This window comes from Peromyscus californicus, unplaced genomic scaffold (assembly GCF_007827085.1).
Source record: "Peromyscus californicus insignis strain IS unplaced genomic scaffold, ASM782708v3 Scaffold_12__1_contigs__length_115047231, whole genome shotgun sequence".
NCBI classification, from domain to species: domain Eukaryota; kingdom Metazoa; phylum Chordata; class Mammalia; order Rodentia; family Cricetidae; genus Peromyscus; species Peromyscus californicus.
Window position 1 is genome coordinate 92,008,543 of NW_026294413.1, and position 16,974 is coordinate 92,025,516.

The 16,974-nt window shown below is 44.0% G+C and overlaps 1 protein-coding gene and 1 long non-coding RNA gene across 2 annotated transcripts; both read left to right on the plus strand.

Annotated features, from left to right (window-relative positions):
- The first annotated feature begins 1,096 nt into the window (after nt 1-1,096).
- LOC128107667 (disks large homolog 5-like) lies at nt 1,097-4,410 on the plus strand. Its single transcript, XM_052733880.1, has 3 exons — nt 1,097-1,881; nt 2,798-2,941; nt 3,790-4,410. The coding sequence occupies exons 1-3, from the start codon at nt 1,673-1,675 to the stop codon at nt 3,908-3,910; spliced, it is 474 nt and encodes a 157-aa protein (XP_052589840.1). The 5' UTR covers nt 1,097-1,672; the 3' UTR covers nt 3,911-4,410.
- Nucleotides 4,411-4,581: 171 nt separating this feature from the next.
- Nucleotides 4,582-9,511, plus strand: LOC128107671 (uncharacterized). Its single transcript, XR_008217186.1, has 3 exons — nt 4,582-4,917; nt 6,903-7,003; nt 7,155-9,511. It is a non-coding gene; the product is annotated as an uncharacterized LOC128107671 (long non-coding RNA).
- The last annotated feature ends 7,463 nt before the right edge of the window (nt 9,512-16,974 follow it).

Here is a 16,974-nt window from a genome sequence, read left to right on the forward strand (position 1 = left end):
AATTTTCTTTTAAAAAGTTATCCAAATGATAAATCAGCATACCAAAATATCACTAATTGAAATGTAAATAGTAAATATATATGCTCATACCAATTGAGCATTTTCAGAAACTCTTAAAAGCTGATGTACTGGGTAGTGATTATCTATACATCACATGTAACATGCTAATGCAATCTGCTGTGGTCATCAATTTAAATCAAATAAGCTGCATATTATTTACTGGCAGTAATTTCTGTAGGCTCCATACCGGGAAGTTTTTTAAAAAGTGTCCTTTCCATTATCATTAAGTCTATCATTTCTTGATAAGGAGATGCAGGTACTTGTGGAGAATCATACCTCACATCAATGTCTATAATACTGTTACCTTCCAGATATATACTTTAATAGGAGATGAACACTCACTTTCTTTCCCTCATGGAAGTACTGAGGCATTTCCAAACAATCAGAGAGCAATCTCTGGCTATGGAACACAAGGGTACTGAAGCATTTCTCTTGAGTCCCAGGAGAGATTCCTAGAATGGGAAACCTGACTTCTGAAGAGTTATGAGGAGATCTGGTTAGCAGGGAGGCAATGTCAGTTCCCCATGACATCAGCGGTGTCTCATGCCTGGACATTCTATTGTATCCTGGAGACTTTAGAATGTTATCTGATGTCACCTGTGCTGTAGCAACACCAACTGCCTTTGGACAGTTGGTTCACTGCCCTTACAGTTCAGCCATGAACATGTTGGGAAGACTCAGGACCTTATTGGGTCGAGAGAGAGGAGAGGGAAGAGAAACCAGAGAGAGGCAGACACAAGCTGGCCGTCAGCCATTCCAATGTGAACCGTCAAGAAAGAAATGGTCCAGAAGATGGTACAGTAAGTTGTGGGCAGGAAATTGGGATGTTCCTGCAAGACGTGGGCTTGAGCTGAATCTTCCAGTAATGGAACACAGGAGGTAGGAGTCTCTGGGAACCAACTAGACTTCCCTGCTTGTCGTGGCTCCTGAAATTCAAGGATTCCAGAAGAGTAATTTGTCTGTCCCAGAAATCAGGAGCGGGTAAGGCCAAAGCTGTTGTGCTGGGAGCTCTTGCCTTTCAATCCTACGGGAGGCTAGGGGTTGAAAGGGGAAAAAAAGGACAGCATTAGGGTAAAAAGTTCAAGTGAATTGTGCCCAGCAAAGCAGGTCATCAATATACTTCAACCTCAGTGTCTTCATTTATTTACAGCCCATCAGCTCTATGCACCCTCCTTTGTCAATGAGGCGTCTTGGTGAGGATGGTGAACATATTCGGTCCCTGTGTGGCTTCTCCATTTTTGCCAAGTACTTAGAGTGACCTGTCAGGATATTTTTGCATCTTTAATGACCTGAGTGCTTGTGGACTGTGTCAATTTTATCTTGCATTTGAAAGCCACAGATTAGTGAACCCTGCAGCCAAGTTGAATGCAGAGTCCAGAGCTGTTAATAAGCCTGAGGAGGCTCTCTCCTTAGTTACCCAAAACATGTGCTAAAGGAGCAGAGAAAATCAGCTGGCTGAGACACCTATCTCCTGTCACAGAGATGGGAGACCTAAGATGTCCAGCGGGGGCATCTCAGTCCAGGGCAAAATTCTTTGGGGTGTCACTGAATTGCTTGCTTACATCCTTTCTCAAACACCTTCTCGGGTCTCAGGGTGACCTGTTCAATCTCTATGTCTTGTCACAATGCACGTTCACTTGTGTTCATTCATCTACCCACAGGGGCCTCCAAGGTGCCAACACCCACTCCAACCAGCCTCACAAAGAAGCAAGTGAAGCAGAAGGTGAAGAGCCTGACCACTCAGCTCCAGGTGATGACCACCCAACGGAATGATCTGAGAGATCGACTCATCTTAGTAACCGAAGGATCCTTGGACAACAGGTATTTACTGTTTCAAACTCCATGGTGACTGTCTCGGTTCCACAATTAAACCCTTAGTTTATTTTGTCTAAGAAACCGGCTTCTGGGAGGTTGGGTGTCCCTTTGCCCAACACTATTTCTCTAAATGCTTCCCTGAAGCAAAACCTGACACATGGGCAGGAGTGAGATGGGGACATAGACTGTTCTGCTTCCTACAAATGAAAATCAGAGCCTGTGACCTGAATCACATAACTCAGGAACTGAAGCAGTAGTGTGTGAATTCCCAGCATGCATTTGGAGAGATCCTGTTAAGTGGTGGCTAGTGTGAGAATGCTGTTATTTTTTTTTTTACTTTTCTGGTAAGACATTGTGTGCTGGATGCTTCAAGTAGCAGCTGGAGAGTTTTTGTACCACATCTTAATATGTGGCAGCAAGGCCTGGTACTGAAGTCTGCTGCTCTTGGTCCTCTCTAAGATGACACAATTGCATGCATGAATTTGTCATCTCAATGAGAGCATTTTATCCCCTTTCCCTCTCTCAATTTCTCTCTCTCTCTCTCTCTCTCTCTCTCTCTCTCTCTCTCTCTCTCTCTCTCTCTCTCTCTCTCTCTTTCTCTCTCTCTCTCTCTCTCTCTCTCTCTCTCTCTCTCTCTCTCTCTCTCTCTCTCTTTCTCTTTCTCCCTCTCCTCCATCTCGTGGGAACTCCATAGCAAGCTGTGCAGGACTCCTGAGGGAGCATATTCAGTCCCATCTGCATCCCTCTTAACACCCTGACTCTGCTGGCCTGGGACCAGAAGAGCAAGTGTATTAAGCAGCCAGAGGTCCCAGTACATAGGAGCCAGGATGTGGCATCTTATTAATTCCAGTATTATAACACACACTGAATTCATGTGATCCTTGAGGCCTGTATTTATGGAATTCTTTGCTTCTGGGTCCAGGCCCTACCACAGGCCAAATCCTTTCTGGGAAAAGCTCAAAATGGAACATCAGCAGGTCATGTCAGACCTGCAGAAGTTTGAGAATGAGAATTTGGAGGCCTCACAGAAGCTCAGTGAGCTGACCAAAGAGAAAGTCTTCCTTTTGTAAGTGCTTATCTTGGCAGGGACCCCAACTGTTGTACAATAGCCAACTCCAGTTTTCTTTGTCTCTGGACTGCAGGGTCTGCAGATGTGCTTCTAGTTTTTCTGCTTCTTAGCCAGCAGCATTGGCAAGAAGCCTTTGGACTTATGCCCCTTTACTCAGTTTTGCTAAGATTTAAAGAGACTATTAGCTCTTCCAAGCACCATATTTTCATTCAGTAGCCTCCAGTTCAGTGGTTATTAACCTTCCTAATGCTGTGACACTTTAATACATTGCTTCATTGTTTTTATAACCCCAAACCATAAAATTATTTTGTAGCATTGTCTTAAGTTTATTTTGCTACTGTTAATAATTTTAATGTAAATGTCTACATAGGCCATCTAATATGTGTCCCTTATGAAAGGCTCCTTAGATCCCAAAGGGTGCACAACCCACATACTGAGAACCACTGGTTAGATGAGCAATTGTCCTCAGGAGAGGGTTGTCAGGCAGGAGCTGACTGATACGGGATCTATGCACCCTTTGGGTCTCCTACTTCCCCAAGTGTACTTGAACATTACCTACTGGTGTTTCCTCATGACAGTGGACTGATTAGGACAGGTGGAGTACTCCTCTTGTTTATGGAAGTGCATGAATTTCTGTTATTTGGGGGGGGGTGTTCAGAAATAGTTTGATTCTTGCAGGAAATAACTGTTCTCTGCTTTTGACCTTGAGTGCCACTGTCATTACTGTTGAAGGTTCTTGTTTACATCTTCCTGTGAACCTGGGATAGGGTTGGGATGTTGAGGCATGGTGTTGTGTGTGACCAGAGGTGACTGACCTGGTCTTACCATTTGGAGTGTGTTTCCAGTGATCTGCAGAGCCGGCTCCTGATGGAGCAGAGTCAGCTCAAAAAGAAATTGGATATGCTGAGGCAAGAGAAGGAGATCATACTGGAGGATTGGGTCAGTGCTGAAGCACCACTTGGGTGACTTGCAAGTGCTCAGGAAGGATCAAGAAGAGATCAGTGACCACCACAACCAGCAACAGCAGGTAGGGACAGGGAGCTGGGTCACAGTTAGGTCCAGCATCATTTACTTATGTAACTTTACCAAATCTACCCATCCAGACACCTGTGCTCTATCTCATCACTTTCCTCATCCATACACCCATCCATCCACCCACTTGATGACATAAAATTGTTCATTCTGTGTCTGTGCATTAGTATTTCTGAGAAGTGAGTCTCCTCTGAGAATCTTGGTCATTGGCATGCAATCCCTGATACTCTTCTTGAACCTGTAGTCAATGGGGAGAAACAGGTCAATCACTCATCACACAGCTACATGTCATTATAATGGGAGGATTGCTACACACAGAATTGAGTTCAAGAGTAAAAATTTTTCCAACAATCTCCACTGGTTCAAGAGTATGCCCTCGTAGGCCATTTTAGTTCCCAGGAATGGAAAGCTGAGTTTTGGGACTTTGCTTAAAGGCTGGTGTGCTTATTTTAAAGATAACTGCTCCTCTATCACTTTGTTGTTTTCGTTTTCACCCCTTTCTCTGTCTCTCCGTAGTGTGTGTGTGTGTGTGTGTGTGTGTGTGTGTGTGTGTGTGTGTGTGTGTGTGTAATAGAGGCATGTGGGAGTACAGTGCATATTTCATGTGGATGACAGCTAGAGGAGACCACTGGGTTTCTCTCTTGGTCAGTCTCTGTCTTATGAACTTCAAGCAGGCTTTCTCATGTGCCCATGAGCTTGAAATTTCGTGAGATTGACTGACCAATAAGCGCTTGAGATTCTTTGTGTGTGCTTGCACATGTGTGAGAATGTATTGACTATACTATACTCAACCCTCCAATAAGGACACAATCTTGTAATGAACAGGAGCAGCAAAGAATGGAAGAGAGACTCCAGAGCTTGCTGAAGCAGAGGGAGGTGGTCACAGAGCAAAAACACCTGGCAATAAAGCTGCAGCATCATTTGACTGTCTCCCAGATGAGGTAGGAACCCAGGCTGAAGTTGGGGTATGGAGCCAATTTTTTCTTTTGTACCAGGGCTCTCTGTCCTTTGTGGGCTTTTGCTTATCATCAAGACTCCCTGCTCCAATCATGGGTAGATCAACTCAGAACTCAGAGTATTATGCTGGTCCCGTCAACAAGAACTTCTGTCCAGCAAACAATATGTTTGATACTCCCTGGGTCTGTACACTTGTGTTCCATTCCTCCCTTCTGATCAATCTGGTATGTTCTCAGCAGGTTTTCCTTGAACTCACAGAGCTCTGACTGCTTATGCCTCCCAAGTGATGGGATTTAAAGGTGTGCCTCACCATATCTGACTGAAATTACATTTTTTTTTTTTTTGGTTTTTCGAGACAGGGTTTCTCTGTGTAGCTTTGCGCCTGTCCTGGAACTCACTTGGTAGCCCAGGCTGGCCTCGAACTCACAGAGATCCGCCTGGCTCTGCTTCCCGAGTGCTGGGATTAAAGGCGTGCGCCACCACCGCCCGACTTGAAATTATATTTTTATTCAGGATTAGCACCTATGGAATGAGATTTGCACCCTTGTCACTATTTGATGTCACACTGGCTGTCTTCATTGTTTGAGCATTTCCCATGTAAAGTGTACTGGGGATATAATACGTTTAGTCATTGGCAGGATGAACCCAGGTAGATGTCTCTGAACCTTCACCAAGTGTTGTTGAACAGACTCCTCTAGAGTGTCAGGATGTAGATTCCCAGCTCTAGGCCTAAGGATAACACAGCTCTTCTTGTTTATTGACAGAGACCATGCAGTGACAATGTTCTCAGGCACATGGCTCAAGAAATACTGCTCTAGCATGAGAGGCTCCATCTTGTGTATTACCTGGGTGCAAAGTTGTATTAAGTCTATGTATATAAAATGAGGTGGTCTTTTTAAAATTATTTTTTATTCATTTTACATACCAACCACAGATCCCCCTTTCTTCCCTCCTCCCACTCCCCACTCACCTTCTTCCCTGACCCTTCATCCCCTCCTCCAACAGGGTAAGTTCTCCCATGGTAGGACAGTTAAGCATGATACATTATGTTGAGGCAGGAGCAAGTCCCTCCCCACTTTATCAAGCAAGAGGAAGGTGTCCAACCATAGGTAATGGGATCCAGAAAGACAGCTCATGCATCAGGAATAGATCCTGATCAAACTACCAGGGGCCCCTCAAACACAACCAGCTCCACACCTGTCACCCATATGCAGAAGGTCACAACTGTCAGTCTAAATTTCCTGAGTTCTTATGAGCTTGGTTCAGTTGTTTCTGTAGATATCCCCATCATGATCTTTACCACCCTTACTCATGTAATCCCTCTAAAAAAGACAAGAAGAAACACAGCTTGGAATTTTAAGGTTTTCTATATCAAACCTGTGACAGCATTGTACAACATGGAGAGGAAAATAAAATAATATCAATTAAAATCAGGAATAAGGACAGGTGTATGTGATTGTTCATGTCTTTAATCCAAGCTCTTTGGGAGCAAATGCAGGAAATCTCTGGCCTCTTGTAGCCATCCTAGAACATGTATCTAGTCAGCCAGAGATGCATATTGTAACCCTACCTACAAAGAAACAGAAATTAGACAAGAAAAAATGAGGTAGTTGATGAGAAACTCATCATGAACAGTCTGTGTATCTCCACAGTGCTATTATATATGACTTTAATATGCTACTCCTTTTATTTAAATGATGTCTCTATACTGTAGGAAAAAATCTGGTTCTTTCTCATTAGAGCACAGTACATATAGTACTCATATCAACATCTGATACTTGTTAAGGGCAGAAAATAATTCAAGGCCCAACTATTCTGTGACACTTATTCCTTAGATGTACATACAATGACTGCTGCCAAAGATCAGTGTTGACTGTCCAGCACAATTGAGTTTTTGTGATATCACTGAATGACAGGTGACATGGTGGATCCCCACCAGGACTCTGCCCTTACTAACTTCCTCCTCTAGGTCAGAAAATCTCCAACATGAGCTGGAACAATCCACAGCTCAGGATGAGAGCCTCCTGCCGACAGAGCTGCTGCAGCAGGAGCACTAAGTGTCATAAGCAAGTGAGCCATCATGACATCCCATCCCCAGCAACACGGCATTTGTGGGGTGGAGTTCTTCCTTGATTCTGGTTTCCTATGTGTGAATAGGCCCTGAATTTATCTAGCTAGTGATCAAGCAAGGCAGATCTAATTGACTTTTCTTCTCTCACAGCACCCTTTATGAGAACTGAGGAGGCTGAAGGAATCCATAGTCAACTAGAAACCCTGACATTCTCCACTCTATGATCAAGGCCTCCTCAGAACAAGACATGTACTACTACTAGTTGTGAAATCACCAGTGAGGCAAATATCATCTGCCCTGAAGGTCATCCATCCATAATCTGATCCATGAGTCTGTTGACTCACTAGTTATGGAATAAAGAAACCATCAAGAAGATGCTTGAGATTCAAAAAAATAAACACCAAGAGTTATGCAGAAAAAGCTGACATCTACCAGCAAGTGTTCCCAGTGAGGGCCACAACAACATGGAGAGAGAATATGTTTCCACTCATAGTTACTCTGAAAGTTTATTGCTACAAACTTTTGGTAGCTGACTGAGTGTTGAGCCCTTCATATGTGGAGGAAGATATGTCAACAGAGACTGTGTTGATGTCATGCTGCTATCCACACAGACCACAACAAGGAAGCATCATAATTACTCCAATCCAGTGTGGGAACTACTCAATTTCACTCACAGGTGATGATGAAGTGAATTGTTCTGAGAGATGATTTAGGAAGGATGTCACCATGAGCTGTTATGTCTTTTGGTAACAGATGCTCCCCGTGTCATTTTTTGCTCTTGAATGGGCACACAGACACATGTTGGCAGACAGAATCATATAGTGGACAACATGGCATAAGATCAACTTTGGCAAGGACTTAACCTAGAAGCCCCAAAGTGGCATGACCACACATGTCTTGAAGAGGTTATTTCAATTCAGGGTTGTCTTCCAACTTGTTTCCAAAGCCAGCCACAGAATGTAGGACATCTGCATGAAGAGAAAGCTTCTTATGTAAATAGTTTTGGTTTGTTTTGGGGTTTGCATGAATTTAGGTTTTGTTGTTCTTTGTTTTGTTTGCTGTTTTTTTTTATTTTTTTGGTTCTTTGTTCTTTCTTTGATTTTATATTTTGCTAAAGCTATACACTGGATATACTAAGCACCCCTTTAAGGCCCTATTCAGTTAAATTGCTCTAATTTCACAAATAAAAAATATTTTCCAACTCTTCATTCTTTTCTTTAAATTTTTTACTGAATTTACTTACCAACCACAGATCCAACTCAGATCACTCCTCCCTCTCTTGCCTACCACATTCCCCCCACCCTTCCTTCCCTCCTCCAACAGAGTAAGTTCTCACATAGGGGACAGATAAACCTGGTACATTCTCTTCATTCTGAATGTAGCTTTGTAGTCAGGTGTGGTGTCACACTCTTGTAACATTAGAACTCAACAGACAGAGGTGGATCTCTCAAAGTCCCAGGAGGCTTAGGCTACATTGTGAGTTCTCAGCTAGACAGGGTTACAAACCAAGATGGTATCTTGGGTGTGAATCGCATGGACTACTCCATGAATATCCACTTCATGGTGGAAAAAGATCCATATAAAACACCTGACTTCACATGTCTAGCTACTTCAAAAAACGGAGAATAGATAAACACATGTTCATGACGTGATCATTTATATCAACTTTTTCAGAAATACACCTATGTTTTCTAATGCATCTCAGGAAGTGAGAACATTACTTACAGGAGTATAGAAGAAATGAGGAAACCTATAGATATCTCCCTTTCCTTTCCTGAAATACAGCACCAATGACAGTGGCAATGCAGGGGTAGTAACCTTCTAGACATATTGAGATGTGGTCTTTTGAATGTGCTGTTGCCTTGACTATTCATTTTGCATGGAAATCTTTGAGATTCATTTACTTGTATTTATGTATATGGGTATTTTGTCTGTTTTCTATGCACCACAAGCAATCAGTTTGCACTGAAGCCAGAAAGGGCAATGGATTCCACATGGAACTGGAGTCACAGAAGATTATTAGCTGATTTCTGGGTCCTCTGGGAGAGCTACACATCCTCTTAAAGAATGAGTGATCTCTCCAGTCCCTGCACTTGACTTTTGTCCTTCTAGCCTCTCTAGTGCATTACTTGGACTGGATTACACCTAACCGAAGAGAGATATTTCTGGAGAACTGTAGGGACAGGACCATGAGGTAGGCATGGGAGATTACTTGGGATGCCAGGCATTCAAGCAGAGTGCTCCCGGGTTCAGGATCATCGCTCAGCATCTCTTAAGTCTGAGTTGGAGCAGAATATGTCACCTGTCATTTAGATGACAATGCAGAGTAGGCCCATCAGATGAAATGCAGACTTTTAAGACCCGCCTGGGGATGGAGATGGGGTAAGATATACCTGTGATGCACCAGCTAAGCAGTGTTAAGTGGAAACTTCACATTTGTCTGGGTGGATAGTATCTGCAGCAAAAGCCACATACCTCTGGTGGAGAGTGTATCTCTGCAAGGCTTGAAAGGGAGAGGGATGGTTGATGCTACACTTTCACCACAGCAGAAGTCACAGTGTATTGAGGAAAGGTTTCTTTCAGATGTGGGCTTTATTCTTCTGAAGTTCTCCTGGAATGGATCTGACCTGACTCACAGTAAGTCAGAGAGTTAATGTGTGAAGCAATTATCCTTGTAAATTCAAGTCTGTTTCTCTCAAACCATAGCTTTTAAGATCTCTAAAGCCAGAGAAGCAGGTGGTTCACTTCAGTTCCTTCCTTTCATTGGTCACTTTCTCATTCTTCACTGACTCTGACATAATACCTATAGACACACTGGGACCAGCTGAGACTTCATTCATCTTGCACTACCAATCACTGAACTGCAGCATGTGTTTCCCTGTCCATCTTTCCATTATTGGGAAGGAGCCTATGTTCAGTCATGCCTTACTTCCATGTGAATCCTCAGCATAGCTTTGTTTCTTTTAATAAATGCTACAGATAGATTAACACAGTTTCTTCTCCTTGTGTTTGTGGAGGGAGATAACAGTTTACTTTCTCAGACTAAACTGTGTAGAGTGTGTTATGTGGACTGGGGTGCTTCTTCTATCTCAGATAAACATGCCTAGTCTTCAAAGCATTCTGTCAGCTACTCACATGGTCATTCTTATGAGGGCTAAATTAACAGTTAAAGCTCATCTTGATGTCTGCCCTGTAGTAGCTGTAGCAGATGAATGGAGTTACAAGCCAGGAATACAACTTGGAGACAGAATACTTCCCTAGCATGTGCAATATGTTAGGTTCAAAATTAGTACATTATTTATGACGGGGATGGAAAATTCACCCTCTTACATCCTATGAAGTGAAATACATCAAACTCTTAGTTATCGTAGAAGCTTTAAAATTCTACCAACTCCGATTTTTGCCCTGCGCTAACTGTGACAAACATTCATTTTGAGGATTAATATTTCCAAAGTAGGATAGATATACACAGAGATCATATACAGAGATATGTAGCTTATTAAAATCTGTGGCTTTGATGATGGACTGGAAAATGTCTAAGCAGGTAAAGGTAATGCAGACAAGCCTGGAGACATGCATTTCTATCCCTGGGACCCACCTTATTAATAGAAAGAATAAAAAAAATCTACCAGAAATTGTTCTCTGAGTTGCATGTAGTTGGGGGTGCCAGGTCTTGACCCACTGAAACTAAGACAACTGTCTTCCCATTTCTCATTTATGCTAGAATATCTCCATCTGATGCACTCATATCAATATATTACTATATGTTCATTTGAGTGATTTTGGACTTTTTCTTATTTTAGTTTGGCAACAAGGAACCATAGAAATATATATCAAATCATTATGAGAAAAACAGATTAAGAGAATGTGGTCATCTTGAATTTGTAGATTTGCTAACCTTTGTTACTCCCCAAATGCCTCAACACATCTTCAAGAGATGCCTCACTAACATTTAATGTCTCTTTCTTATTCTCTCCAAGAGCCCATACATTGTTGTGAATGTCAAGACAGTGTCTATGGCTTGCCCGTGCCTCACTGATGCTAACAGACTCCTCTAATGAGGATGACATGTTCTGAATGATTCAAATTTGGTCCAGGTCACTGTCATTGCCTTCTGTTGTCATCCACATTCCTCTTAGCTGTGAGCAATCTATACACCAACCAGAGAAAGGGAATTCACAGAACTCCTGAGTATGACCCTGGGATGAACATGGTGAGAGCAGAGAACTAATGGCTGCAACTTGTCCATTGACCCATAACCATGTTCTGGCACATGTGTGCAAACACACATATAAATATACAGATGAATAAATGTATTAAAGTTTTGAGAACAGAATTCCATACCTGGCAACTCTCAACCTAGTCTTGTCAAGTGACACAGACATTTATGGGGAAATGATGAAGAAAAACCATGTTTCTGTCGAGATTTCTAAACAAATGTTGGAAGAAAGAACACGAGGCTGCCAGAATGTTGCTGGGGGGGGACCACAAAGGCTTTGGATGTTCTGGAAGGTTTGTTTCACATACAGGAAAGATGAAGACTTGGATCTGTGCATGTCATTAAGCACACGCGCGCGCGCACACACACACACACACACTCACACACACACACACACATACACACACATCTCTGATGTTTTCTAAATGGATAGAGACCCTCAGAGAGGAAGGAAACATTGACAATGTTGTGACAGTAGAGGGGAGACAATGTCTTTCCCCCTTTCTTCCCTACTGTCTCTGTCACATTCCACTACCATTTAGCACTATTGCATTCTATTTATTTTATTGTTAGCTGTTAACAATCTCTTTTTCTTCTCTTAATATTTTCATTCAGCTGACAATTATGGAGGTTCTAAGTGTCAGCAGGCACAAAGGGTAACACTGAAGGGAACATCCAATAAAGATGAGCTACCAGGCATGGTGGTGTGGTGACATGCCACTGATCTCAGCACCAGACAAGTAGTAACAGAACAATCAGGAGTCTTGGGCAAGCTTGGGCTACAAGAGACCCTCCCTAAGGCAATCCCTAAGACAATAAAATAAATAAAAATGAAGAACAGCCTGTCTTCACAGTGGAGAGAGAGCTGACAGAGCAATATGTGGAAACATGGCCTGACTTGACCCTGTGTGCTGTCTGGTTCTGTCTCCCAGAACATGTAGCAGTTGGGGAGCTGAAGTCTCTTATTTGATAGACCAGCCTGGAGATCCTGCAGCAGGCAGAACCCTCCCTAGCCACACAACAGAGCCAAGGCCTTGGAGACAATTGCTGGGCCTTTGGACATGAAAGCCTTAGGTATAAGTCAGGGATGCTCTCCAAGCTTACATGCAGTCATAAGCATCTTGGATACTTCCTAGAGGAGATTCATGTGGCCCTGGCTCACTGGAGTCTTACTGATAAAGTGAACAGTGTGCAGAGAAGGCTTATTATATTATTGGCCTGGCCAAAGTGTCTAGGCCAAAGCTCAGGAATCTGCATGTCACCAAGACCATCATTGGCACTACTTATCAACCTTCTGAATGCTGTGACAGTCTTGGGTAGACATCATTCCAGGGAGAGAGAAGCTGCCTTCATGAATAAAGGGAGCTTAGAAAACAGGTTCAGTTCACAATCCTTGAAACCAGAGAAATCAAATGCCATGGGATGACAGCACTGTTCTTCAGTCTCAACACATGTACACTCTCCTTCTGCTGAGTTCAATCTTGAAGAACCTGGCTGTGGAGGTAACTGAACAACCGCCAAAACATGGTGAGCCCCAGCCAGTCTCCTTTGCCCAAGTACCACCAGGGCTGAAAAGTCCCAGACTCCCAGACAGCCCAAGAATGGAGCTCTCAGTAGCCAAGCCAGCATCACTTAGATGCAGGCCAAATCCAGAGAGTAACCAAATTCCAGAAAGATTCAAAGTACTTCTGAAAACCCTGATGCCAAAAGGGATCCTGTCCCCCTGAGAAGAGGGTGGAGCCCACACCTGTGTTTAACTGTCCATGATACTGGGAAAGCATCAGCAGATAGAGGACAAACACTCTCGGAAGGAGGGCAGAAGTCCCAACCAGAATCAATTCTGTCTATGGCTACCATGGAAACCAGCTCTGTGAAGCCCTGGTCAGAGCCCCAGAGGTACTAGGATACCTGACACTCTCTTCATGGCACAAAACATTTTTCTATCAAGGGTCTCCCGAATATGGCAGGACATTGCATGGAGGGGCTCAGTGTCTTTTCACAGTTAGCAAAACTGAGTCCAAGGGACACAAAGCCAAGGACAACATGTCAGAGTGCTTGCTAAGAAGCAGACAGGCAAGAACCAGAGCCCTCACTAGGGTGAAAGAGAAAGATGGCAGAATCAGTCCCCCAAGATAAATCCGGCACATACCTGTAAGATACATTCTCCTCAATCAGCTGTTTGACCTTGTTCACACCGTCACTGATCTCCATGAGCAATTTCTGCAAGTCCAACATCACCTGCTTATGCTCCTTTTTCAGCATCTCAAAAGAATTCAGCCTGTGGTAGGGCATGTAGGTCCCAGGAGAAAAGGACCCCATGAACACAGGCCACAAGGATCATGTGGAATCAGGCTATGTTCTGGACTCCTCAGCCCCATGGAAGCCACAGCCTGACACTTACACACTGGGACCTCCTGGTGCTTACTAAATGTCCTAGCATGTCCTTAGGACAGAAGAAGAAGGTTGTCCAAGGGACTTATCCAGGATGCATGAGCACCCTCAGTGGACTTCAGCTATAGATTATCTCTCTAAGAAGATCCCGGGAGTCTGTGCCACATATCTGGTGCCATGGAAAACCTATGGTGACATTTTTCCTGTCTTTACCACAGGGATTCCCATGCCTGGGTACTCCTCCTTATACACAGAGGACCAGAGCATACATTGAGTATTTCCAGGGAGGAGTCCCAACTTCAGGAAGGCTTTATAAACTCCACAGGGCCGGGTGGTGGTGGCGCATGCCTTTAATCTCAGCACTCGGGAGGCAGAGGCAGGAGGATCTCTGTGAGTTCGAGGCCAGCCTGGGCTACAGAGTGAGTTCCAGGACAGGCTCCAAAGCTACACAGAGAAACCCTGTCTTGAAAAACCAAAAAAAAAAAAAAAAAAAAAAAAAAACCCTCCACAGGGGATTCCAATGTTCCATCAAAGTGAGAACAGTGGCCAAGCTTCTCAAAGTGGAGCTCCATGGTGTCATCACTGGCATCTCCTGGAAAATGTGAAAATGGCAAATCCTCAGGCCCTGCCACAGACCCTAGACCTCCAGTACACACACGCACCCTCATGCCTTTTAAAACACACACACACACACACACATACAAACACACACATGCACACACACACACACAAGCACACACACACACGCACACCACATATACTCAGAATGCACATGAAATGAAGGGAGTTTGCACTGTCTCAGAGTATAAGAAGAAGCTGAGAAAAGCCTCAGGCTATTACTTCCCCCACACACAAACACACCACATACAGTCAGGTTGCCCATGAAATGCTGAGAGGTGGAACTGCCTCAGAGTATAAGGAGGAGGACAAGGGAGAAGCAGTGAAAAGCATCAGACCTTATAGCCACAAACTGAGATGGATGAATGGGACCAGACCCCTTCAGCTGCTGCCAGGAGACTTCAGCACACAATCATCTGCTGGTCAAGTACAAAGACTCACCACAAACTCACAGAACCTAGCATCTCCCACAAGCCAACGCCTGCCAAGGCCTCTTGAAATGCATTTTGAGAGCTCACACACTAATGTCCCTATCCCCAAATTGTAATTTAGGCTACAGGCTCTGCTTTTCATTTGGATTAATTGAATGGCCTGTGTCTCTATCTCACACCTACCCAGGTTCCAAATTCTGCCTCACCAGTGTACTCAGGAAAATTAGTTTAGGCACCAGGACACCCTGGAGGTTCAGCCTCCTGTTCCTCAGGAAAACTTAGCTACACACTGTGGGGTCAAGACGGTCAGCAGAGAAGTGCACATAATGACGACCTGTTCTGCAAATCCTTGTCTGTATAACTGCCCAGGATTCCATGCAGTTCAATTAGCTCCTATGTTATACTCTGTAGGTGAAGGGTGAGTTTCTCCAACTTTGTCATCTGCTGCTCCTGCTCAGTGGAGGTGGATGTTTGGGTTGGTGTCTTCCCAGTAGTCCCTGCAGGAAGATAAAGGAAAGTGAACTTGTACACTTGAATGGCATAGGGCCAGGAGAATCCATGCTAGTCCCAAGAGGAAGCCCCGGGAAGAGGAAATTCTAGGGACCCACTGAGGTCCCCAAAGAGTAGGGCAGCTAACCTCAAATTGTACCCATGAGTTATATATCTGTCCTCAACCACCATGGCTGGGCATTTGTCTCCCTCTCTAATGCAGTTGCCCAGCCCTGGAAGGCATAAGGTAGCCCAGCCATGTAGATTTGGAGGACAGTGTCACCTCATATCTGATGTGGTGCAAGCAAGTCTTATTGTCCCTGGAGCTTAGCAGTACTAAGTCCTCATCACATGTGTCCAGGACCAAAGTATCTGAATGTCTCAGACTTTGGTGGATGGTCATGGGAGTTTCCCTCCCTTCATATTTGCATCAGATTCCCATGGAAACTGATGGAATCCACTAGGATAAAGTGCAGCAACACCCTACCCAGAGAAGGACACCTAATTAGTTACCACTTTGCCCCTGCTATCCCTCCTTTCCACTCAGAATGAGATTAAGGATGTCACAGAAAATCCACTTCAGGTTTGAAAATTCATGGCTCTCCCAAACTAACCATCAGACATTGTTTACTCTGGGTCTGCTCTTAGGAAACCCAGAGAAGCAGGATAAGTCCATTGCTTCCCAGAAATTCACAGATGCTGAGCCCCACTACTGGAAGGCCCAGCTCAAGCTTCACTTCCTTCAGAAAGCTCCCACCCCCTCCTAGGACTCACTGTGCCCTCCCCAGAACCATTTATTTCTCCATGTTTTACAGTGAGACTGAAGCCAGCTTCCTTCCACCTCTCTCTGGTCTCCCCATGTTCTCCATTCTCTGTTCCAAGCAACCTTCTCAGTCTTGCCAACATGTCTATGGGCAGTGAAAGAATACCCCACAGTCACCTGGTGTTCCCACAGCCCTGGTGACATCAAGAGAATGCCAAGAACTCCCCAGAGTATAATAGCTATTCATGACAAGGAACTATTGGGTTCACCAGCAGTATCCCTCACCTACCTACAAACTACATCTTCTGCAATTTACTGGAAGCCATATTGCCCTTTTCAGGAGCCTCCTGAAAAACGTAAGGGAAGACCTTCATCACCTACTCATTACAAACCCATGGATCTCTTTTTGCTTCATTATAATATATTCACTACATCATGGACAGGAAGTTGAAGACTCACTTCCAAACACATCCCAGGAAATGGCTTATCCAACTCATGAAACCTCTAGTCAATAAAACAAGAAAAAAGGTTTCTAGGTAACTAAGGATAGTGAGGAGGAAAGTTCAGTCCCCTGAAAGCAACAAGCACATTGCTGAGAATGCACAAGGCTGTTAGCGTGGTGGGAGATTGGGGGTGTCTTGTCAGAACAAAGATAAGTCCCATAGTTGATGAAAATTACCTCTGAACTTCAGTAGAATTCATTTCAGCCATCGTAGATACCAAAAGTGTGTTAACTAGTGACATGTCAGGCTGGAGATACAAGAACCAGGGTTCCCCAGGGGAGCCCTCAGACACAAGAGCAAAATCTCCCATGAAGAATGATGGGCCATTCCTGCATTAAAGTTTGAAGAAAGATGAATGGCTATTGAGAGGCCACACACAGATATGCAATGGCATTTACAGAAAATCAAATGTGTCATAGTCACAGGGATAGTATGTAGTGTGTCACTGCTGTGGTACTTCACCTAGAGCTACATGAAAGCCAAATTCCTTGATCTGGAGCCTCCTATGACAATGCGCAAGCCTTTAGGAAAGGGGACACAGCCAGCTTAAATTACA